The sequence below is a fragment of the Bombus vancouverensis genome, chromosome 3 (assembly GCF_051014615.1).
Source record: "Bombus vancouverensis nearcticus chromosome 3, iyBomVanc1_principal, whole genome shotgun sequence".
Taxonomy (NCBI): Eukaryota; Metazoa; Arthropoda; class Insecta; order Hymenoptera; family Apidae; genus Bombus; species Bombus vancouverensis.
In genome coordinates, this window is record NC_134913.1 from 2,501,100 (window position 1) to 2,525,345 (window position 24,246).

Here is a 24,246-nt window from a genome sequence, read left to right on the forward strand (position 1 = left end):
CTGACAGAGATGAAAGCTTGCACCCGTGATTTACGTTGAAACGACCGAGATTTTTTAACGAGCTTCTTTCTTTTTTAAAGATAATAATGGAAGATTTTTAAAACTTACGTTATGGTTATCTTAAAAGATTTTTTTAATAACTTTTACCGATGTTCTGACCACTTGAATATAAAAACTAACTGATTCAGTTTTTTAACTAGAAATTGAATGATTAATATACGGGTAACAAATTAACTATACTATTCCCAGAATCTCAGCGGTTTAACAAACTCGAACGAAAGTGCCTCCACTTCGACCCTAATGTTATTCTAGAAACTCTCGTCTTGGTGAGAGTACCACGAACCGTTGGTAGACACGAAAGAACATCGAGCCTAACAAGAAAAATCGAAATGAGACGCGCGTGGTCCACGATAAGTGGACACCAAACAACGTCGAAGCAAGGGACCGGCTCGTAGAATAGAATAAATCACACTCACCCACGTGGAACGCGATGAGGTGTCGTAATTCAGGATCGACTCCGAGTCTTGACCGCCTGGATACGTCCTGGTAGCCGAGCTTTTGAAGAAATTGGTCCTGTATTTCGAGTGGTTTCTCCTGAGAAGCCAATCTCCTTCCGGACTCGCCTCCGTACTGAAAAACGAGCGTAATCTCTTAATGGATCTTATTATCGGCTCGTGCGGCAAATACAATCTCTGATCTAGCTTACATAAAAAGAAACGTAATCTCGTTTGTAAAGGATGAAGTGAAATTTGTAGCACAAAAGCGGATAATTCCTTGTGGAAAGGAGAAATCATAAGTAACGTTTCTTATGGGCAGCAAAATAAATAAGTCGAAGATGATAAATTCTTTAAACGATAGTTATTGCTCCATAATAAAATTTAAAAAATACATTTTTATCGTATTATGAAATTTTATCATAGCTCTGGTAAATAATAAAATCGTCCTGAATCTTCTGATTTACAATTTTTTTAATTAAATTGCCTTCCATTAAAAAAATAATAAAATATCCAGATATTTTTGAACAGTGCAGTGTACACGGTAGAATTGATTAATTCTATTTCCTCGTAGTTCAAATATCGAAGCTGGCGAAAAACTATATCCAGAGATAAATACGATAGATAGGAGCTGTTTAAAAAAAAGAGGAAGAAAGGAAATTTCGGCTGGTATTTTTCATTTGCCCTCAGTCTGGCAACGTCGCAGCGTTTCGTCACGAACGACGAGTTTTCGCGTGTTTCCGCGTAAATCTTCCTAACTTAATTAAGCCGAACGCGCTAGCTGGCCACGTTCCATCTTAATTTCGACAACGAGGCTTGCGATGTTATTCGAAAGCTCACGATATTCCACGGCCGTGAATTTTCCGGATCGAAGCTGCGCTTTCCTTTCATCTTCGGTAATTAAAAAACATTTCAACCTGACGTGGTCGGGTTTTACCACGCGCTCGATTCGTACGTTAGTTTGAAAACACTAATGATAACCACGGTGCGGTACATCAAAACTTCCATAACAGATGGATGACTGAACTCTTTTATTCCCGGAGTAGTTTGTGATTAGTTCGTTAACTCGTTGCTAATAACAAAGGGTGTGTGCTTTTGTTTGAAAACTGAAACGAAATGCTATTGTAATGAACACGTGTTATTTTATTACTCGTTACTTCGACATCTTTCAAATTTCAACGATTTTATTTCGTCTGAAATTTCAGTTGCCCTTTTTCCACTCGAGAACTTTTTTTTAACGAGAATATAAAATAATAGCCAGTTAAATTTGAAATCTATCTCTAACAATTATCGACGTGAACAGAAAATATACATTTGTACGTTAAAGTATCGAGTTCTATATTTAATCAATCGCTTAATATTAATTTTCCTAATAAGCATGGCGAGAGAATTGTGCACCAACGAATTCACTCGGTTCGTTCGCCTCGTCATAAAATTCTAGTAACGAAACTCTTCATCAAAATAACATAAACAACCTGCCGTCACATTCGCTCTGACATTATCAAATTCTCAAACGCCCAGTATCCACTCACGTCGATCGAAAACCCATTAAACATCCAATTCGAACGCCAAACCTTTCGAACAATCCCAATTCGAACTGCAGCATCGTGCCGCGCGTTGCTGTTTACGATTTCCGTTTTACTACTTCCTGTGGCCGGGCAACGGGATCGAAATTGCCAGTAATCCATGGCTCAGCGATCGCTACTCACGATCGAAGCGCGTTATCGACCAATAGGGAACGATAACGCGGTCACGAAATTTTAAGGATTCCAATTCGAAATACCAAAAGGATACCAACGTGAAATGTTGGTAGGGGATGTTCTGAACTGATGGAAACATTTTTGATGTTAGCACATTCGCGGCTGACGGTTTTGACGCCAGAGCCTTGGCTAAACGCTGCCTACAATTTCTATAAGTTTAGAGTTGATCGCCACAAAATTCTGTTATCAAAATGCGAGTGAATTTAAAAGTATTGTTTTATTATATCACGATTTGAATTCCTGTTGCAAATAGGTCCGTTTTTTTTTCATCCAGACACGATAACTGAAAAATATATGTCTCTTATTTTATCTTCCGCTCTCGATTCTTCTGAATCCGCAGTGAAGAAGCTGCAGATGCGATTTCCCGCTCATACGATGTGTATAACTGTCTATGTGTATAGAATACGGAATTCCAACAAAAAGCGCGTTGAGGTATTGAAAGACTGGATACTATACGGTACATTGTGTAGCGAAGTAAAGCCAATAAATTAATAATCAATTTGCATTCTTTGGCCAACTGCGTAGGGGATTAGCTGTATTGCGAAACTATATCGTAAAATTATCTCAATTCCCATTGCGTGGAAATTCCTTTTTGAGGTGAACGATATGCTGAAAACCGTTAAATATGGTAATTTGGGGGCAACTGAAAAAAAATTTACGCAATGACGCGAATTCATGTCAGCGGAAACCAAAAACAGAATCTAAAATGACGCGAATTCGCATTAGCGGTAACTGAAAACAGAATTCGAAATGACGTGAATTCACGTTAACGGTAGTGAATGTATTAATGCGAGCAGTGACTCGTAATAAAGGAACATTTTTATAACTCTACCAAACAGCGCAAGTAGTTTCAGTATGTTCACCCCTCGAAATCACCATTTTCGCGAATTTGATTTGATGCTTCAAGCATCCAGGTGGCGAGTTGTAAAGTTTTCGATCCAGAACCGTCTGTAAGACAAGGTTCTCATAAGAAACCGCTTCGTCGGGTGGTCGAAAGGAGTTTTCAGCGTCGCGTCAATCGAGAAGTTTCTGGTTCTCCTTGGAAAAAGTCCAGCTTTGACCAAACAGTCTTTTACCCGCAATCAGCCAAACTTCCTCGGAAGTTTGATCATTTTGCATCACATAGCGACGAGTTTAATCGTCTTTTTTCTAGACTTTCCTTCTCTCAGGTTTTTTCCTTCCTTTTTGATTCCTCTGTAAATCGATACGTCTTTCCTAGAAACTTTTATTTTTTTTTAAGTACGTTTAATTGATTGTCTCGGGTAATTGGGAATGTAGAGAAAGCTGGTTGAAGCTTGTTAAGATATATCGAGCGGTTCTGGCAATTTTGAAGATTAATTCATCTTGTGGTCAGAATACAAGCGACGTGAGTTGCGATAAATCAATTTAAGATTTAATCTGCTGTCTTACAATATCAAAATTATGGATCCCATAAAACGAAGGCAGTTTGTATCTAAGATGAATGTTAACTTGACTTTACTTTCAGCTCACATAGTTCTAGATTAGTGAATGCAAGTCGTCGCCATTGTTCGCTATCGTCCACAAAAATACTAAAACAATTATTTATTGCGCAAATCTTCAGGCTTCGTAAATAACAATAAATCCGTGATTAAACGTCTCATCGGTAATCTCCATTTCTTGCTTCCCACTCATAAAAGCAAAAAAAAGAAAGAAAAGAAAAGAAGAAAATAAAAAGAAAGAAACGAAGAAATAATCCCGTTGCAGGTAATAATTTCTATTTTTTAATACGGAAATATCTCGAGAAAGTTTATTTGTTGAATTATTAAAAAATAATCGACCGCGAATGTTACAGCGAACGTCGTTTCGTTCAGCGTAATTAAAATATTCCGTTGCTGCGCCACGTTTTTCCATTACGATTTTGAACATTAACACGTGTTCAACACGAAAGTACGTATGTTCGTGGATCGCTCTGCAATTACCCGCCACGTAGAATTACGTCGTTTAGTTTTTGTTTCGACGGAAACGTTCGCAGTATCGGGATTCCGGATTCATTTTGGCGAAATATGGCTAGGTCTAGATTTATTGGCGCGAATTTCGTTGGACGGCACAGGTTTTCAAAACGAAGTAAAAAATTAAGGGGTAACATTTTTTTTGCTTTTTCGTTCTTCAAAGCGATCAAACGGTGTATGTAGCTTGGATTTTTCTTGCATGTTCGATTCATTTTAGAACATATATTTTACATTTATATTCGATACATTTTCGATGTGATTAAAAAAAAAAAGAAAATTATACTTTATGAATAATTAATTAAATAAAGCGATAAATTTATGTCTTCTAAACTGATCTCGAATTTTAGTATCATTATATCCGATCACTATGCCGATGATTTTACAATCCGTGCGAGAACTCGTTCAACGAAAATTTCCTCCCTATTAAAATTGTTAAAGATTAATCATTTCAATTTCCGGAACGTTCAACATTCGTACCGTGATGTAAATAAATTAAATTCACGAGTCACTCGGAAGCGCAAAAACGGGGTTGCCGACTAAACGTCAAACCTGATGATGAAACAACGGTTAATAACGCAGGCAATGCCGTGTAAACGTCACCGAGAAGTACGAACAGACGCGTGTACAGTCTACAATGTACATAAATGGCGTCTACAGAGAGACAGTGGGTCGGCCGCTGCAATATCTTCGAGATTATTTCCTTTGGCGTAAGTTCCGCCATCCAATGTAACTTCCTGCGGATCCTCTCTATTTAGAGGAAATCAGGAAAGCTGGCCATATTTCGGACGTTCTATAAAAGGGCCTCGTTTTGTTCGAAGGAAATGATCGTTCTTGATGAGAATTTCGGCGCGATGTACGATTAAAGTGTTATTAACACTTTGACGGCCACGCTGAAATCACATGTTTCGCTCAGGACGCCACGGGAGCCAATTTTTATTATTCAAGGCATATAATGGCAAAATAATAATAAATTGATGATGTAAAACAACATTCTTCCTTAATGGACTGTTTATCTTATTGGTTACGGTGGTATTGGTGGTCACGGGTGACCACCGTGGCGCTTTGGTAATAGTTGATAGCGACATATTATAACAAGGCTTCGTTTATTTCAACAAACCATTCGTATTCGTTATTTCGTCGTAAGCAAAACATCCAGAATATATTGTTGAAATGTGTAGAAGATATTAGTAAACAGTATTTGCTTATTCTATATGTCCCAAACCGGCTGGCAGCGGAAACGGTCGGCGCATTAAACATAGAAAGAAGATTAAGAAGGAAACATCCAACAGATCTCACAAAGGACATAACCTAACAAACAAACACTCACCACACTAAAGAAATAAATCAATCAAATTCGAAGATGGTATCCCACTGGGGCTAGCCATCCACATGTTATATTATTATACCACTAAGCTATAATATTTTACCAAATGTCCTACTGGACAAATTGTAAAATGTAAATAAATAAATAAATAAAAAAAAAGAAAATATATTGACCAACGTGGCAGTCAAAGTGTTAAGTAAATTTGTAGCGGCAAAGTTGTAGCTGCAGTTCTTCAATTGGCTTCTCTTATTCGTAAGTTTACGAAGTTTCGATTCTAATGGGACGCTGTTAATGTTTGTAGAAATGAGAATCGATGAGCAGATACTGAGAATTCGTGACACAGAAATTCACTAACATACTCGGTTTGTTGGAAAAGTAACGATATTGTTTTACAGTCTGAAATTGGCAATGTTGATTAAAAACAAATAAACACAAGTTTCTGAATCTGTTAGCAGCTCCACCGTCGTATTAGCGACATTCCTATGAAACTACTACTAAGTTCTACTACTAACTACTACTATAAGTTCGAAATAAGATTCTCTCAAAAGATTGGACGCGCAAGAACCTCCGTTCTCGAAGAATCTCATCTGCAAAGCTAGCGAAATATCGTAAGCGATCTTCTCTAGAAAGGAGTCGCTATTCTATCAGTCGATGGCTTATCAATCGATTCGATTCCACCAGACGATTTTTCTGTCAGCTCGGAAACGCATTGTCCTCCGGAAGCGATCAAGCTACCGCCTGATATCTCCGAGGCTTTCCTTGCGAACGAAAACAAATGGGTTGCAAAATTTTCTTTACCACCTTTATGGGCAAATGGAGCTCTCTGAGGAAAATGAGACATTGTTTCCATTAAAAGTATCGTTTCAGTATCTATATGTCGGGTGAACATTAGAATTTAAGGCGCGTAACGATTCTTCATTTGAATTAGCCATCGTTTTACGAAACAGAGATTATATTTACGCAAATATGCAAGATTTTACAAAATATTATGAATAATGAGTTTAATGAATGATAAGATTAACAAACGATAAGTCTAACTAATGATTAGATTAAAGAATAATAAGTTTAACGAATAATAATAGTAACGAATAATAAACTTAACGAATAATGAGATTAACAATTAATAGGTTTTACGAATAATGAATTTAATTAACGCTATTAACAATGTTCCTGGGTTCAAACGAATCCACGGTCAACGGGATAACTCTTTACTATGCGTAGAATAATTTTAAACACAAAGGAATACGATTTGCTGAGACACTCGGTAAACTGCTCGATGTATCACTTTCCAAGGCGATCACACGAATGAATATCTGATGAAAATCTTTTTCGCCGTACGACTGCATTTGTTTGTTATATGCTCACTGGAGGCATCGAGAAGGTTCCAATCGCCGTTGTTAGGCAGTTTCTGCCAAGAGTTTGTTGTATACTCTTTGGAAGCATCGAGAAAGATTCAAACGCCGTTGCTAGGCAGTTTCTGTCTGGAGTTTGATTCCTAATACAACGTGTGTCCCATTATATCGACATCTCCAAAGTACAATTCTATGTGATTTCTAGGGAGAACAATACAACCGATCCACACCTTCGTCAGGCAAAATGTTTATCCCGTGACCGTGGCTACGTTCGGCGACCAGTTGTCACCTCGAACCCACTTTCGCTATCACAAATATCAAACAATTACAAATGACAACAATTGCTTAAATACAGCTATGATAAAATCTAGGCTAAAGCATTAGAAGACTTTCCCAAAATTGCAAAGGGAAGGCTCCGGTTTTCCTTTCATCTCCGACATATATATAAGTTTATGTATAGAATTGTGACACATTATAAAATATGTGTTCATATGTTTTACATCTTTCATATGTTTAACATTTTCAGGGTCGAATTCAGCTTGAAAATTCTCGTCAACCTATCGGAATTTTATTTTTGTTCGATAGAAATGACGTTATCGATCCACATGAGAGAAACTGGGCTACTTGTTGTCCCCAGAGACTTGCATGTAATTAACAAAACTCATTATGAGCATCCATCGTTTATGTATATGTAGACAATTTATCGCGGTAATTTCGTTCGTTTCGAAAATACGAAATACTTCGAAACAGTGTTTTTAAAATTCGTTGGGTGTAGATAAATTATAACGGGATAGTTTCAGATTTGCAGTATAGTTAAATAAATGATCGCAGAACTGCAAACGCTCTTCCAAATGTGTGACGTTTTATTTTCTGCAGAAAGCACAGAGTTCGTTGCTCGTTTATTATAAATCAAAGTTGAATATATTCAATTTTTTCTTTTTTTTGCATTCTAACTTGCCACATGTAGCAATAAAGAAAACGTATTTTTTCATTGAACTTCTTCCAACGACAATTTTTCCATTTAAAAATGGCGAAGATATATCTTCCCTTTATAGAGAGCTAAATAAAAACTTGGATGCTACCTTGTTCGCGAGCAACAATTTACGAGCTGTCGCGTTTAACGAGTACTCTTTACGGGCGAGTCGTTATTTAACGATTGCTGCTGCACAGGAACGAAGCTACACCCTGTTTCCCAGTCTATTCAACCCTTTTTATATGGCTAACATCGACGAAAGAAAAGGAAAAGAGTGCTGGAGAGAGAAAGGAACGAAGGAATATTCCGTTTAATGGTCCGCGATAAAGCCACGATCGCTTCGTCAAAAAGCACTTTACGCTTGGCCAGGTGTCCGGCAACTTTACGATTTTTATGAAAGCTCTAAGCTGGACACGGCCGCAGTTTATATTTATTTATGGCATGGTCGAGCCGCAGCGCGAATTCGTCGTTTTCGACTTTACACTCAAATCCACTTTCCCGGGAAATCGTACGTCCAATTTCTCTGCTCTTTTTTCCCCGAACTTTATGGGCTGAAACTGCTACTTTTTTCTCCTTTTGCTTTTTCCTTTTTTTTTTACTCCCCATTTTCGATTTATTTACTTAGTTTTTCCTTTTTTTTTTGTTTGTAGAATACAACGTTTGAAAGATATACGGTTACACGAAACGAAATTTCTTGCGTAGATTTTGGACTGCGATTTGTTTGCAAATAAGTTTCCCCTGGGAAAATATATTTTCCGGGCGAAAAAATGGAGCTGATATAAGCTAATAATACATATATCTAACATTAAATGGCACATGAAAAATGAACTGAAGGCGCTATCAAGTATTCTACCCTTAACTACAACGCGTCAACAAAATTCCACTTTTTATTTCCATCTTTTATTTTCTCATTTTTTTTCTCATTCATCTGCAAAATGAATTAAAATCCCCGTTCTTTGCTATCACGATCCACTCAACATTAATCTCTAAACTCGAATGTACACAAATTCCCTCAAAAACCCTCTGCTACTACACATCCCTGGAACTTGTTTGGTCTTCAAAAGGGTGGCATGAACACGGGTAAATCGTGTAATCGCTCTTTTGTAGCACAGCTGTGAACTTTCATTGTCGATTCGTTTGTGTACGGATCAAAACTCGCGAAAATTTCGTAGTACCGTTTCCAGCAGGCGTATTGCGACAGAAAAAAAAAAATAAAAAGAAAGAGGGAAGGGGAGAGTTGAAAAGGATTGCAACGCCTGAAAATGCTCTAATCGTGATCCTTTAATCCTCTTAGTGGAGGAACGCGAAAAGAAACGGCGAAAAATTTATTACGTGTTTTACGTTGAAATAATATCGAGACTGATGAGTGCTGGGGAGGAGACGACTCGCAAAAACTTCCGATGAATCGGATTTCTGCACATGTCTTTTTTCTTCTGTCTTTTTCAAGTTGAAATTGCGACGAAACAAAGAAGTTCTTTCAAAGCGTCATTCGCGAAAACTCGCGACAGTCACGCCGATTTTTATTGGATTAATTAAACAGTATCTGGCGAGCAACGAGTAGTGTAACATGGCATGATCTAATGCGCGGTAATGAAGCTGCCGATAACGAAAAGTGGATTTCGAGATATGGGGACGGTTAATTGGAAGATGTTCGCTGTTAATTTTTTGGTCGATGGAAATATTCGAGGACCCCTCCGGATTATCGATAATCGAGCTGCTCGTTAACCCGAATTCAGCTGAGTTTTGCCGTGGGTGCTGTATCACGTTTGGATTTGGATTCGCTGGACTTTAGGATCCTGTCAGGTATTTTTTAAGTACGATCTTTTTTCATTTCTCGTACGAAGAATTAGCTTGCGAACAATAAATAATAACTCTAATACATATATCTCAGCGTAATATCAGATAACGATAATATTAAGCTCATTCTTTATTCGTTGTACGCGAAAAATTCCTTCCCATTCGTTTCATTCTGCGCAACAATATGCTCGATAATTCTATAACTAAACGATCGAAAGAACCGATTCATCTGGTCTACGCAGGTCAATATTCATCCGCTATTTTTTAATTTAATTTATTTTTGTTGAGATTGACTGTATGAATTTGTAATAAAAAGATATATTGAAATATGTATAGGTATAATGTATGCTGATCCAGATTCTCACTCTTACAGTGTTACAATACAATAGGAAGAATGATAGGGAGCACGCTCATATATTTATAGCAAAGGACATTACCAGAAAGTTAACCTTGGTGTGTAGCTCTAGCTGAAGGCTACAAGAAACAGCAATAGATATCTGCTTATAGCTCTTTTGTTTCTAGACCTTGTAACCCAAAACCAAATGTATATTTAGGGGCACAATAATATGGACCTTTCCTTATGTTACGCCATGCGGCTTGCCATAGATCATATTCTTAACTGTCGGTCGCGGCACTATAATGTCGCGGACGGATCGTCGCGGCTGCCCGGCAAATAAACATTGTAGTGGCAAGCGCATGGTTCATTAAGCGGAGCGACCTCCAGAGGCGTCGATTCGTGGCCGTTATTTTATCTAACGTAAACGAATGTGGCGTGATCCGAACGTAGTGGGGGTCGCCTTCCAGAAAAAACCAACAAATCGAAGGGCGGGCAGAACGTTTCGAGAAGCCAAACAGTCAATACATATCTTATATCGCGCATTACGTAGTTACATTTCTTTTGTTGTTCCATTTATATCTTTCTAATTAATAAGTTGTTGAAATAAACGTTAATTTATTAGTGTTAACACAGTGCTATATTCATTAAACCACCTCTGTTATCCTAAACGAAACAGGGGAACGACTATTTCGCGGCGTCGATTAACATGATCGTAGCGAGAATTTACAACTCTCGTTGACGTGCTATCTCGCGATCACGTCTCTCCGCGAACGGTCGTAACACCTTATTTCGAATTTTTTGTTTCACTAAATTCTATTCTCTTCGTAACAACGGTCTCCATGTCACGGATATACAAAAGAAAAGGTGTAGAGTTGTTCTTGAAGTAATTACTTCAACAATTTTGTAATGTAATAAAATTATATATAATAAGATTTCGAGGAACAAAAACCAGAAATATCGAGCAACATTGAAGCATACCACATTTATCCGCCTTTAGTCGCATCATCGCCGTTCCTTAACGGAGATTCGCCGGGTTCTTTTTATCTGCTGCACAAAACACGGCCACGAGAGGATTTAATAATTATCGGGATTTCATCAGCGAAAATAGTGGAATGAAACGGACGGTATGGTTCCCCATTTAACCATCGGTCTATCCCGTGGCGGATACTTAAATGAACCGCTTTCAATCCCGCGGCAGAATCTAAATCGAGCATTCGTCTGGAATTTTCCTGACGCTGAAGAGCCGACGACGCGGCTCGGATATTTTTAAGGTCATTTGTTATCCGGATTAAGCGTTGAAAAGCGTCCTTCTCGCTTCTTGTTTCCGTCGAAGCGTAGGTTCGTTCTTTGCACGAAGACGGATGAAAGGTCTTCCCTACCGTCCAATCGTCTAAATTAGCAAGGAATGTTCTCATCGGACAGCTGATTACGTTGGAATTAAGGTGAATGGCAGAAGATAGAGAGCATAGTTTTGAAGTTTCATATTAGTTACTGGATTTCTGGCTGGATTTCACATTCATTCTCAAGATTAATATTTTGGATGATTATTTTACAGAATTCCTGTGATTCATGCATCTTGTTGTTTTTAAAACATACTACAGAAATATTTTACCATTAATACTTTCTATAATCGTTTTTTGCTTTGTACCTTTGGTTTTTTACAGGTCGACTTTATTTCCTTTATTTGCTCAATGTCTGCTGTCATTTTAAGCCGGAAAAACAAATTCCCTGTATCAGTTTATGGTGTTTTGCGTGCGAAATTTCGTTCCATTTGCTGGAACCGGCAGCGCAGTGTTACGAATTATATCGTCATAGAAAATAATGCAGAATCGGTTCAACATTGAACGTACGCGCTGTACGAACACTTTTAGCGATTTTTTAATTGCGATATGCGCCCGAAACTCGGTACCGGAACGAGCTTTCAACTCGATATTTTAAATGTTAACGACCGTCGAAATATAATTTTTACTCTCTGTGCAATTACAAACGGCTGTTACGATATTGTTTCAAAGTGTTTCTCGTTCTAGATAATATTTTCGGTCGAAATCTGCGTTATGTAACATGCAATATTGCATAAAAGAACAGTTTTTTTTTTAGAAATTTTGTTCTCCCTGTAGTTTTCGCTGTCCTCGATAAAGAACGTAAAATTCAGAATTTAAAAAGTATGAAATTTGGAGAGAAATAATTTTGGAAATAATTTGGAAATGATATTTACTCTTTAACATTAATTAAAACTGAATACTTTACATAAATCTATTCTATTCTATTATGATCCTTCATTTAAGAAGCCTTTCAAGGGCAGAACGTATAATGACTGTTCGTATTAAAGTCACAATCAAAGAGGTAACTCGTATCTGCCATAGCGTAGTGTTCCTCATTGTGCACATTGTTCCTACGTACTGACAGATGAGCTTGACGTATCAAGCTTTGACAAGATTTGCATTCAAGGCCTGAAATTCTATGAATTACAGGTTTCCGATACCAAAATCTTGCATTAATTTCGAATATAGAGGTATTCATATGGTTTCTAGAGAAATTACAATTTCGTATATTTCATCAGTTATCTGGTTAAGATCTTTTTTGAAATTTTGGGAAATTCTTTCTAATAAATGAACGTGTATATTTCTTAATAATATATTCTGAAATTTATCTAACAATAAATAAGACGCTAATAAATTTGCAATAACACAATGTTTGCTTGTTTGCAAAGGCTTTCAAAGAAACTGGCGCGTAATATTACGTTTCTGATCGCTACAATCAGTAATTAGCATATATTAACGTGTACACAATTTTATCTATCAGGAAACTTAGCTAACGTTAATATGTTCGTAATTATACTAATTAAGACCGTTAGCGCACAGAAGCACACAAACGTTTATATACGACTGCACAGATTAGAAACTCCGGTACGTATACGTTTATACCTTTTACACGCGTATTTTCACTATCGCAACTAATTTATCAACGATCAACCGTAAAAAATAATGTCAAACAATCTCGTAATCAATTTCAGTTAAAATATGTTCGACAGTTGCCACGTGAATCCACGTTCATAAACAAGGTATCAATCATTTTTCAAACTTAACAAAATCAAGCTTCGATGAAAACTGAGGTATTTCAAAAATATTCATTGTTTATTAGTTTGTCTCTGCAAAATTAAAATTTTTCGCGTAAGTACTCAATGTTGAAAATATCCTAAATACATTTTCAGTTCATTTAAGCACGATTACCTTCAAGGAAGTATAGAAAATTGTTTTATTTGCTGGTTAAATCCGAGCTAAAATTAAATAAATTAAGAAGTAACGCGTTTTTGAGCGAGTGGAACGGATCAGGCTTACTGGTATATATTTGACGAGAGATAGAACGTGATTTCATGCGAACGAAGCCAAATCCGTTGCAATGAATCGCGATTCGAGCTTAATCGCGTGTTTCTATTGATTACACGCTCGTCCATAACGTCGACGAACAACAATTTAAACGAGAAAGCGTTTCCGATGGAAATATTGTGATAGTTGGAGAAATCGGCGCGAAATATTCGTCCGACGGATACGCGTTCACGCTTCGAATGATTAAATTCATATATTAGTTGCGCCCGACTAATTTTACGCTAATTGTTTCATCAAAGTGGAATAATTGTTGGAATAAGTGGGAATAATTTGACTGTTTTTGATTTAATTTGTACAAATTATATAAAAAAGTGTATGTGCAAAGATATAAAATTTAACGAAGGAATTTGCTTCCATATTACGATTCGTTTCCTGGAACAAGTGCTTCGTAAATTGTACATATTGTATAATAGAGAAAAGGATGTTTCTATAAATCAAATACGTACTTGACATTATTTTCTTATCTTTGTTATTTTTTACACTTCCGAACTAGATGAATTCTCGAAAGTCCTTCTAGTTGCGGCAAATTGCTGGGATTCGAGTAAGACGGATACGTAAACCCGTGTGAACTTGTTCGCCCCTTATGTAATTAAACACCTGTTCGAAGCATGAACCGGTCACTCACGTGTTACGAACTGCCTGACTTCCTTGCCATAGTTTCTCAGATCGGGGACACCTGTTTCAACGGTGCTCTCAAACGCAACAGCTGCCCGGGAAAGTCGTTCGCATACCGTTCCGTACTCTAATGAATTTCTCGTGGAAGCTAAAGACGTTGTCGAGATACCAAAGTTTGATCATACGTCATCGATTAGACATGATATATGTAAGCCTTCCTATACTATAATGTAGACAGCTTTAAGACCGTTCGAGTTTAAGCCTCTTTTAACCTACTAACTGACTAGAATATTGATATTTAATTTTCTCAATAAAGATATTTTCATATTCCTTGTTCCTCTTCCTCCTAGTCTTCAAATATGAATATCATACACAACAAGAACTTAGAGAATCAGAGATTGTCTTAATTTTTTCAATATGACGTAACAGTCTTAAGAGAAAATAGAAGAAGAACAGATGAAACAAAAACACGAAAATTCATTATTATTGCGGCCGTCTGTACAGACGTAAGCAGCGAGTTTGACTTCAAGTAGCCGACAGTATCCAGCTGGGGGGTTTCTTTTAAGAGGAACGCCTGCTATTTAAGTCTGAACCTGCTTTGATTATTGGCGCGTACCTCGTTATCTTTGAGAAGCCAACTTGCGTCCTACTCATTATACAGCATCGGGCAAAGGGTTGGAAGGAAAGTTCGGGTGAAACGTACACGCGAAATCGGTTTGCCCGGATGAGAATAGCAAGTTAAGTCGAAAGCAACTCCCTTAGCCCCGGTACATCCCCTTTCTAGCTACGTTCTGATCCAACGTCACCTTTGTTTCTGTGTATCAAAGAGGTGGCCTGTTTTATTACGCGAAACAATGCACGATGCTCTTCAGAAGGATTGAAAGTAAAAATTGTCTCGATTTTTTGAGCTTTTATTTTAAGAGAGAGATATTTTTCATAATTGAAAAAGATTGAAAGAGATAGCTACCGAAAGATATCGATTTTGGATTAAGATGTAATGTAAGTACGTTTCAGTGAGTTTGCCGTTACAGTCCTTACAATGAGACGCCTTTCTGAACGTCTCACTGGCTCTTTAAGTTTACTCAATATCTGGTTTAACGTGACCTAAAATGCAGGCAGACTATATTACTGAGTATCGGAGATTCGGAACGATCACGTTTCCAATATACATATTACTCGGCAAATGTATAAAAAGGAGGTTAATAAAAGCAACTCGAATCAACATTGGTTTGCAAATATTATCTCTGTTTCAAGCATTATGCCTCCAAATGGCAAATCTACATTTTGCAAGAATATACATCGATTAATTACTCTAAATACTGTTAATATCAAATTTTGTTTAAACAATGAAAGTAGAAGAAATTTTATACAGCACAGCTTTGTTTTATACAAACAATATTAAAATGATACAAAATTCTCAATCGCTTTAACTACTCGAAAGTTTGAGTCGCCAAATTTCGTCATTAAAATTATTAAATTATTCAAACTACTAAAACCTCCAAAAGGACAGTTTACAGAACGCGTCAACAAAACGCTATTGACAGCTTCCAAGAAATGTTATTAATTCTGTGTCTTGTTCATCTGTCAAAATATCAGAGCTAAAATTCTGAAATCTCTAAATATTCCATAGTCATTCACATCAGGCATTCAAAAGTTCCTCCTCGTTCATAGTTCTCAAATATGAAAATTACTTTCACCCCTCGATTCCGCTCTACGACTAAGAACGTGTAATGTTGCACATCATACATACATACACACATAAGCTACGCTTATCTTTCTTTCATCAAAAGGAAACGATAACTCTTTACCCTTTCTAAGGACGACGAAACGAAATCGCCTCGCTCAGATCCCTTCAGAAAGACCTTGCGGTGTGCCAGGATTTCCGGTCCGCCCGCTGTCGCAGACGTCGTTAATGCTCGAGCACGCGATAAAGCCCGCGGTGATATTCCGTTGAAACCCCTTCGCATTTTTTCCCCCGTATTTTTCTCCTTTTTCACGTCTCCTTCTCTGGGTTCTTAACTGTAGATATCGTTCCTTTTTTCAATTCCTTTCATTTTTCTTCTTGCCACCCACGCCTTCGCTTCCCCTTCTTAAATCGCGCTTTTTTATCACGTTTCCTCTAACCAGAGCTTGAACATTCTCATTTGACAGCCTGTCATATTCTTTTCTTACATTTTTTTTAAGAGCGTAACGCGATACCATTTCTATGTCTATTATTGTTTACGCGTGCGATTGGAATTTTTTTGGAATTTCGGCTACATGCAAGCGAAGCACATTGTTGTGTATGGTTGGCGAGATTTTTACAGTACGATTTCTTAGTCTGCAATTCAAGACTAAATTTGTTTTGAGGTAAGACACTTTTCATAAGCGAAATAAGAAAATATTCCTAGTGTGAAATACTGCGTGACTCAGCTTCAAACACGTTCGAACTTCGTTAGAAAGTATCCAAATTACTGAGAAATGAACTCCTCTTAACAACTCACCAACTCTTTTTTACCTCAGACGAACTAAACCATCCTCATCTTCTTCCGACTTGGTTCGACTTTCAAACCGAACAAAAAAGAAGAAAAGAAAAAGAAAAAACATTTCAATTTCGAGTAAACATCATCCAACGACGTCGCAAAGACGTCGACAACTCCGTCGTCGTACCAGTTCCTCATTAGCATGTCTGCCCCTCTCGTTAACCCGAGCGGTCGCGCAACCTTTGCGTCGTAAATCAAATGAATAATTAGCCGCGGAAGTTCGGGGCCGCTTACCTGTATAAACAGAGACAAGTCGTCGCCTAACAGCATGTCCCTGCAGACGTCTCTAGCGGTGGTATCCAGAGTGAGATAGACGAGGCTGCTCTCGATCCCGGTGTGTATCCTGACCCAACCACTTCCGCCGGTGACATCTACACCGACACCGGAGTCCCAAGAGGAATTAAAGGTCTCTTGGAGTCCGGCCACTTTCGGGTTGGTCAGCTCTGACAACGAGCCGCTACTGTTTTGCATAAAGTCATCGAAGCTGTCCCTCTTTTTCTTCTCTTCGTTCTTCGAGTCCTCGACTCGAGTCATTCCTCCTTCTATTTTTTCACGATCAAATTTATCGATAGTCTCGTCGAGATTTTCCAGAATCTTGTGAGCCGTCTGATCGATAGCCTGGCTACGTTTCTCCTCTCGAGACCTATCATCAGTCTGATCGATTTCAGCCGCACGCTCGGTCTCCGTTTCGTCCCGATCTATCGCCTCTTTCGACGTGCTCGTCCCACCTCGATCGTCCCCGTTTGCCAACTCGATTCTCGTTTCGTTAGAGCGATCGCTGTAGGTTTCTGGATACAATCTGGAGTTCCCTAGACAATCGGTGTCATCGTTGATCGTGCCGTCTACGTGCTTTTTCGAGTCTTCCTGACCATCGTCGTCCTCGATCGGGTAAAAAACACTCTTCCTTTCCTCGTTTCGTCTTGATCTACTACCGTATTCGGTCCTCGTAGCCGTTCGCCTATCCTTATCGTCGTTGATCTCGCAGAAACCCGGTTTCGGAGCCATGATGAAGTTCTCATTATCGCGAAGGATTCTCGATTTCGACAGCGTTTTCGTCGATCGTTTCTTGTCCAACGCGTCGAGTCTATGATCCTTCGAGACAGTCAATTTCTCGCAGTGATCCTTGGAGAAGGTGAACTTGTCGATGTCCAGCTTGCGCTGCGTCAACAGATCTTGACACGATCTCTGAATTACGCATTCTGTTTTTGTTCTTCCCTTTCGTCTGGCTTCCGCGTATACGTAGTCCTCTTTTCGCGGCTCCTTTTCTTCCTTCAAGGATGACCGACTTCTGCCACTCTGCTCTTTCGTGGTACTTTTAGACAGAGTATCCTTCGCCTCTTTCAAATGATTCTTGAACCTAGACTTCTGCTGAAACCGCTCGTAGTTCGCTAGGATCTTCTGGTTCAGCTCGTGAATCAGCTCCAGCCTCTTGGAAATCGAGTCGTTAGTTTTGTCAACCTTTTTCCTGCCCCACTTCCCATTTACGCTCTCGTCTTCGTCGTTTTTCCCGCACTTCTGCGACTTGGTCCCAGTAGACAGCTGTCGCCTCTGCTTCGTCGATTTCCTGGACCCAGCGGTCCCCTCGCTGGGGATTCCTATTTCATACTTCGAATCGCTTTTGATCACGTTCTCTTCTTCCTCCTCCTCCCCTGGACGCTCGATCACATCCACATCGATCGACCACGAGTCTTTCCGTCTCTTCTCCGCCTCCGGCTGAAATCCCGATACGTTCATGAACTGTAGACTTGTCTTGCAGATTTTCCCATTCTCACGGCGCTCTTGCTTATCGACCATCACCTGTCTGCCGTTGGTCTCCGGCTTCTTCCGATTTCCACTCAATTCTATTCCTTTCTTCGCGTCCGGCCGAACCTCCAGCCCTGGACTGGATCCACTGCTCAGGCTGATTCTCTCGTTCAATTCCCAATTGATCGACGCCTTACCTTTTGTATCGACCACGTTTCGACTAACTATCGGGCACAGACCGAGCTTCTGATTCAGGTCTTGCTGGGGAATCGGTTGGTTGGCTGTGTTTACGTTTAGTCGAACCTTCAGTCCCCTAGTCGAAGACAATCTGCGGGATCTCCTAAGCTTGTTTGACGCAGTACTGCCTGGGGATCCGCTCGCTATCACCATTTTGATTGCGGATCATTCCTCTATTGTATGGGAGGTTGACTCTACTGGATAATGAGATTAAGACCGTATCTTGTGATTGATTAACCGAGTTATGGGTTGGATTGTTTGATTCTGAAGGGATGTCTCGGTGGTTCTGAATCGGGCTTCATGGTCGTAGGATGGTCGTTGTCGGAGTGAGTGGTGTTGACAAATGGCCTTTATGCGAGTGTCTCTTGATATTGGGTTCTATCTGAAAGAATAGAATGAATTGGTTGCAGTGTTTGAAATAATTAAAGAGCAAAGCTTTTGCCTTAAATATCTTTTGTTTTAAATGTTCTGTCAATTATATGTTTAATAGATTAATTATAAATGATATATAGTTAAGTATTTACCATAGTGTAAAATTAAGAATTTCGATGGGAATGATTAATTATTGAATGTTAGCGAGGATGAATTTCTATCATTATTTTTCGAGTCATATTTATATTTAAAATTCCTGTAAGAACGAACTAAATTTGGACGACAACATGTCACTTCCAATATAGAGACGCATTGAATCATGAATACATGAAATTTCATATCAAAGAAAAATTTCCGCTCAGCTTCCTGATACGAAACATTCGAATATGGCACGATTCAATCGGGAGTATTCTACGATTCGTAACACTGACGTAGAGATAGATAGGGCGAGTGTCCTTGAAGCTAGTATAAATTTGCGGATGCGGCGATAAACGAATCCCTGTCGGTGAGCCCGACGATAGATAAATAGAAAGCAAGATACGTGATTTGAACGAGCAAGCTCGACACGTTTCCTTCGCCGCTCCCTTCTGTGCGCCTTGCACAACTTCCCGGTTATATGTACATATATGTATCTGTATTTCGGGCAATTGTGTGAAATGTAATTTTCCGAAGGTACGGTCGACGCTTTTGGTCGCTGATATCACGAAGAAAATGAGAAAAATCGATCTAGTATAACCGATGTCGCTTTTGTTCGTGCAGTGAGGAAAATTTATAATTAATTACAAAAATATCGAAACTACGATTTTGCATCGTAGCATCATAGCGTAGCTTTCAACATTATAAAACACGTCTGATAAAAACGATACTGATTTGTTGTATAATATAGGTTATACGATATCAACGAGGAAAGTATGAAAGAAGAAAAATCTTGTGACGACAATTCTTAACGAAGAACCGAGGAATCGACATCAACGGGAACAAAGGAATTGTTCGACGAAGCAAAGTTTCGCCGATTGGTCTCTGTTTAATTGGAAACGCGAAAGGTCTTCTTTTTTTTGAGTTCACTTCTGGCTCGTCCGCAAGCAATTTCTCTCGAGATACATCGACAAAAACGTATTCCATCGTTGTACGCTGTTCTACATTTACTGTACATTATGTGTGCTATGTAAAACATTCTGAAATGTCATTAGCGCTATAATAAGGTAAGGATATTATGCTCACACTGGTAAAGTTTAAGATAGATTAAAAAATGTACGTATTTATTATAAAAATACACTTCATAGAAATCGTAGAAATATTTAAGTAGTCAGTTATTTATTATATTAATAAGCCTCGATATACAAATGTAGTAAGATAAACATCCGCAGCCTACTCATTACAGCACTAACGAAGCTCTAAAAAGTTTCGCATAACGCAAGTAATGTATTCACAAAACTTTCTTATGGTACATGTTCAAGTAATTTCATGAGTCACTGTATATCAGCGTTAACGAGACACGGAGAAAAACGCCCCTAACCTAAGGGAAACGAGAAACAAACACAGTCTGCGGTTTTAAGAAGTTTCTTCTGTACGAAGAACAAGAGAATTCCTCTCGTTGCGTCTTTTTTTCCGCGGTTCAACTGAGCTACGGCGATTTGATAAATACTTAGAAGACAATGACACGAATTACCATTGTTCCCATGCCGGGAGAATGACTGTCTGTATTCGAGGAAACTTATTGCTCGGGCATAGTCAGTCATTAATTTCAATTGTTGGATGTGAAACGCTAATTTCATACCGTCTTCTCGTGGAAATACTTCCTCGGATGAAACGTCGACAATTGCTTTGCCTCCCCATAAGTTTCTTTCGTGTAAAGTTTAAAAAGTCAATGGAAATTCCCTTTTCGAAAAAATGGAATCTATTTAATGAACAAACTGAAGAAAAAAGTTGAATAGAAAAATATTCAAAATATCAAATAAATTATATTCCTATTAGAATGTAAATTTAACAATTATATGCAATTATATTCTTCTAGTAAGGACAAATAAGTACAAGTAAACTGATATGATCGACAGATCCAACGTTAAATAAACCTCAATTTCATTTAGTGTTCTATCTCTAAAAATACACAATTATACAAAATTATTTTCTGGAGGATTCCATTTGCCTCACCTTCAACGCACATTAGCGAGATAAACGATTGAATCTCTATTTTATCGAATTCTCGTATTTTTCATCGGTTTAACGAAGTCCATCAGAGAATCTTCTTATCTCAATCCCTTAATATCATTAAATTCGTTGATACGCAGGATTACTCTCGATTTAACAAACATGAAGACTCGAGAGCGATAATTCTAGTTCCGTGTTTGCGCGTGTTTGAACAGCCACCGCAGTATCGCAGCTTCAAATATTATCGAACAAATATTTCCCATCGTATCGTTCTAATGCGTTGTAGAATTCATTATCGATTCATTGTCCTCGACTACATCGGCTGTGCATTGGCGGATCTTCGAGATCAATTTTGTTTCGAACAAACTAACGAAGCAAAATATAATCGATTTGCGATAATGAAACAGTGGATATTTATGCAAATCCATATCGTCGTAGAGTTTTGCTTAGAAATTTTAACTGTGTTAATGAAATCGGAGGTGCTAATGAATTGGATACGCGAATGGAAGTGAAATTTGTTAAAAAATTGGAATTTTCTGCTAAAATGTAATATGTATCCATTGTGCATTTTTGGTTGTTTGAAAATTGTAAATTTGTGAAGAAACGATGAAGAAACAACGTTTGCATTAGGGAGTATTTTTGTTTACTGATGCAATCATAATTCAGTATGCTTCTCTACGACACGTAGAGCACGAATTTTGCATTTGCTTTAATATGCAATTCAAGTCCTTTAATACGAGACATTCATGGAGAAATGTTCATGTGAAGTAATAATCATGTGCGTTAATAAACGAATGCCTTGAATTTTCATGCATTCATCACGAAAGTCAATACGTAATATTCATCTGATTCCTATTATTTTCATTCTTCGCGAATCAATTGAAAGCTTCGTCGATATCTCGATTGAAAAGAGAATGGGAATCACATCATCATCGAACAAAACTAGATCAGTAAATTAAATTTTAATTACCCTCTCATTTTCTCTATAATTCTTGTCATAATTATAACACTCTCGTCATCAAATGAAAGTCACGAAAGGGAGCAAAATAATTCAACGCATTGCCTATTTAGATTGCACAAAATATACTTTCGAATACAAGTTAATTTTACGACATACAACATGTTAAACAATACAACATTTTAAATCGTTTGGTATTCTAAAGTAATATTTGAAACTCGTACTACGAAGTCTTGGTACAAAGTTTACATACGTAGTTTTCGTCCAACCGTCGTAAGCAAGGAAAGAAATTAAGAATTCTTTATGTCAACGTCGAACGATTCCGGGCATGTGGAAGTACCAACATGACGCATCCACGCACACATGGAATACTAAATAACATGGAGCACGATCGAGCTAACGAACGAAGCTATCCTTCATACGAGACTAGGATTTCTTTCATACGTTCATTCAGAATGCAAAATACTTGACACAAATATCGATCAACACTTACATCGTCTGTACTAGCCGGCACACAAAGCAACTCCACCTGCTCGTGCTCTTCTGATAACAAAAGACACTCGAAACGCACTTCGTTCCACTTTCACAGTCAGCAAGGATGCAAGAAAAAATCTCACCGTTGATGTTCAATCTTTCATCATCGTCGATTCGTAAGTGTTTCAAAATCTCGCTAGAGGCAATCAGATTACTATGTAGGGTGGTCGAGGTTTTTCTTGGTGTTCAGGCTGTCGCATCAAGTGTCAACAGGACCTAATTACATAACAGCACCAGCAATTGCCTGAGTCGACGTCATCGATCGAACTTAATTACATACGTCACGATACCGATTATCGCACGCGTCACCTAATTACTAATCAAACTAGCAACCTCCAGTAATCTCTACGCAAATACGTCCAAGTACCACTACGTTATAAAGGTGGTTATAAAAGGCAACATATAAAAGCTTGCTATCATCACAAAATCAACCTATCATCAACCAGTCATTGATCAAAATTCGAAACACTCATTAACGTAATACTTTCATAATCCTTAACCGATTTCAAAAAGCACATGTCTAATTGCATCGAATTTCCTGTTCAAGGGTTTACTATCCTCACCAATTAAAATTCAAAACTCGCAATTATGGAAACATCACATATACATAATTTTATTGAAAGATTCACTATCGTCACAAAACCAATCCATATCCAACGTCACCAACCAAACTTCGGAACTCGCGATCTAAAACACCTTGGAACGACACGAGTCGCGACACGGGCGTACGTAGCGAACGATCGCGGCCACTGGCCAGCTTTCAGGATCGTCGTCGACATCATGAATATATCGCCCGGCCACCTGTCTGTCTCTTCTACCTGTTGACCACGTTGTACGATGTTCGTACAACGTCCACTGGTTGAACAAAGAAAGGGAAAGGGACAATGAAACACGGAAGAGGGGAGGCTAACGCGCTAGACGAGGACGAACGATGGATTAAGGGAGTAAGAGATGAAAAAAAAGACTAATAGGAAGGGGGAATCTGAAAGTACGAAGAAGAGGTGCGTCGGACGAAGGACAGAGAGAAATAGGAAAGAGAGAGGGAGGGAGGGAGAGAGAGAGAGAGAGAGAGAGAGAGACAAGAGTTTGAGAGAAGGAAAGAGTCTCGTCTCTTTTCCACGTGCTCATTTCACGTGGTTTACGAGAAAGAGGAGAAGGGAGACGATTCTTCCAGCTGTCGACCCTCGTTCTGGGGAACCATTGCAGAAGAATGATGCACTTCCGCCCCTTGATACACTTTTCTTTCCGTTCCAATGCCTCGAATTAATTTTGGCCCCGTTTCACCTGAACGATGTTCCTCGAATGTCGCGTCGATTCTGGTTCATCGACACCGAGGAATGCAGATTTTTATGCTCGCTTTTCTCAAGCATCGACGATCGAGTTTGATATGTCGATTATTTAACGTGGATTGCTTTTGAGAGAAATGGGATGGAAGATGGAACTGTTGAAAAGTTCGTTTTTGGCCTTTGGAGAGACATGTTTTTCTCGATGCTCGTATTTTTTTCCTATGTTTACATAATGTTGCATTTTGTACCAGTTACAGTTAGAGAGATTTGCCACGGAGACAGCGTTGTGTACCTTTGCGTATTACACATTATCGTTCTGCATATTTCTTCATTTCTTAATTTCGTATAAATGCATAAAAAGCCGCTTTCTAGTTATTAAAAATCAATAACTTTGTTCAACCAACATCCACGCTTTAATAGTTGATTACTTAAAGATCA

At 38.5% G+C, this 24,246-nt stretch overlaps 2 protein-coding genes across 2 annotated transcripts in view; one reads left to right on the forward strand and one right to left on the reverse strand.

Annotated features, from left to right (window-relative positions):
* Phlpp (PH domain leucine-rich repeat protein phosphatase) overlaps positions 1 to 23,309 on the reverse strand; it is a 90,977-nt gene extending 67,668 nt beyond the window's left edge. Inside the window, exons 1-3 of the mRNA XM_033346980.2 lie at positions 22,482 to 23,309; positions 16,765 to 18,892; positions 477 to 630 (exon numbers count right to left, since the gene is read on the reverse strand). Of these exons, the coding sequence (XP_033202871.2) occupies positions 477 to 630; positions 16,765 to 18,663 (2,053 nt within the window). The 5' untranslated portion in view covers positions 18,664 to 18,892; positions 22,482 to 23,309. The remainder of the gene's footprint in view (positions 1 to 476; positions 631 to 16,764; positions 18,893 to 22,481) is intronic.
* LOC117164134 (uncharacterized) overlaps positions 1 to 24,246 on the forward strand; it is a 103,714-nt gene that overhangs the window by 25,449 nt on the left and 54,019 nt on the right. The window lies entirely within an intron of this gene.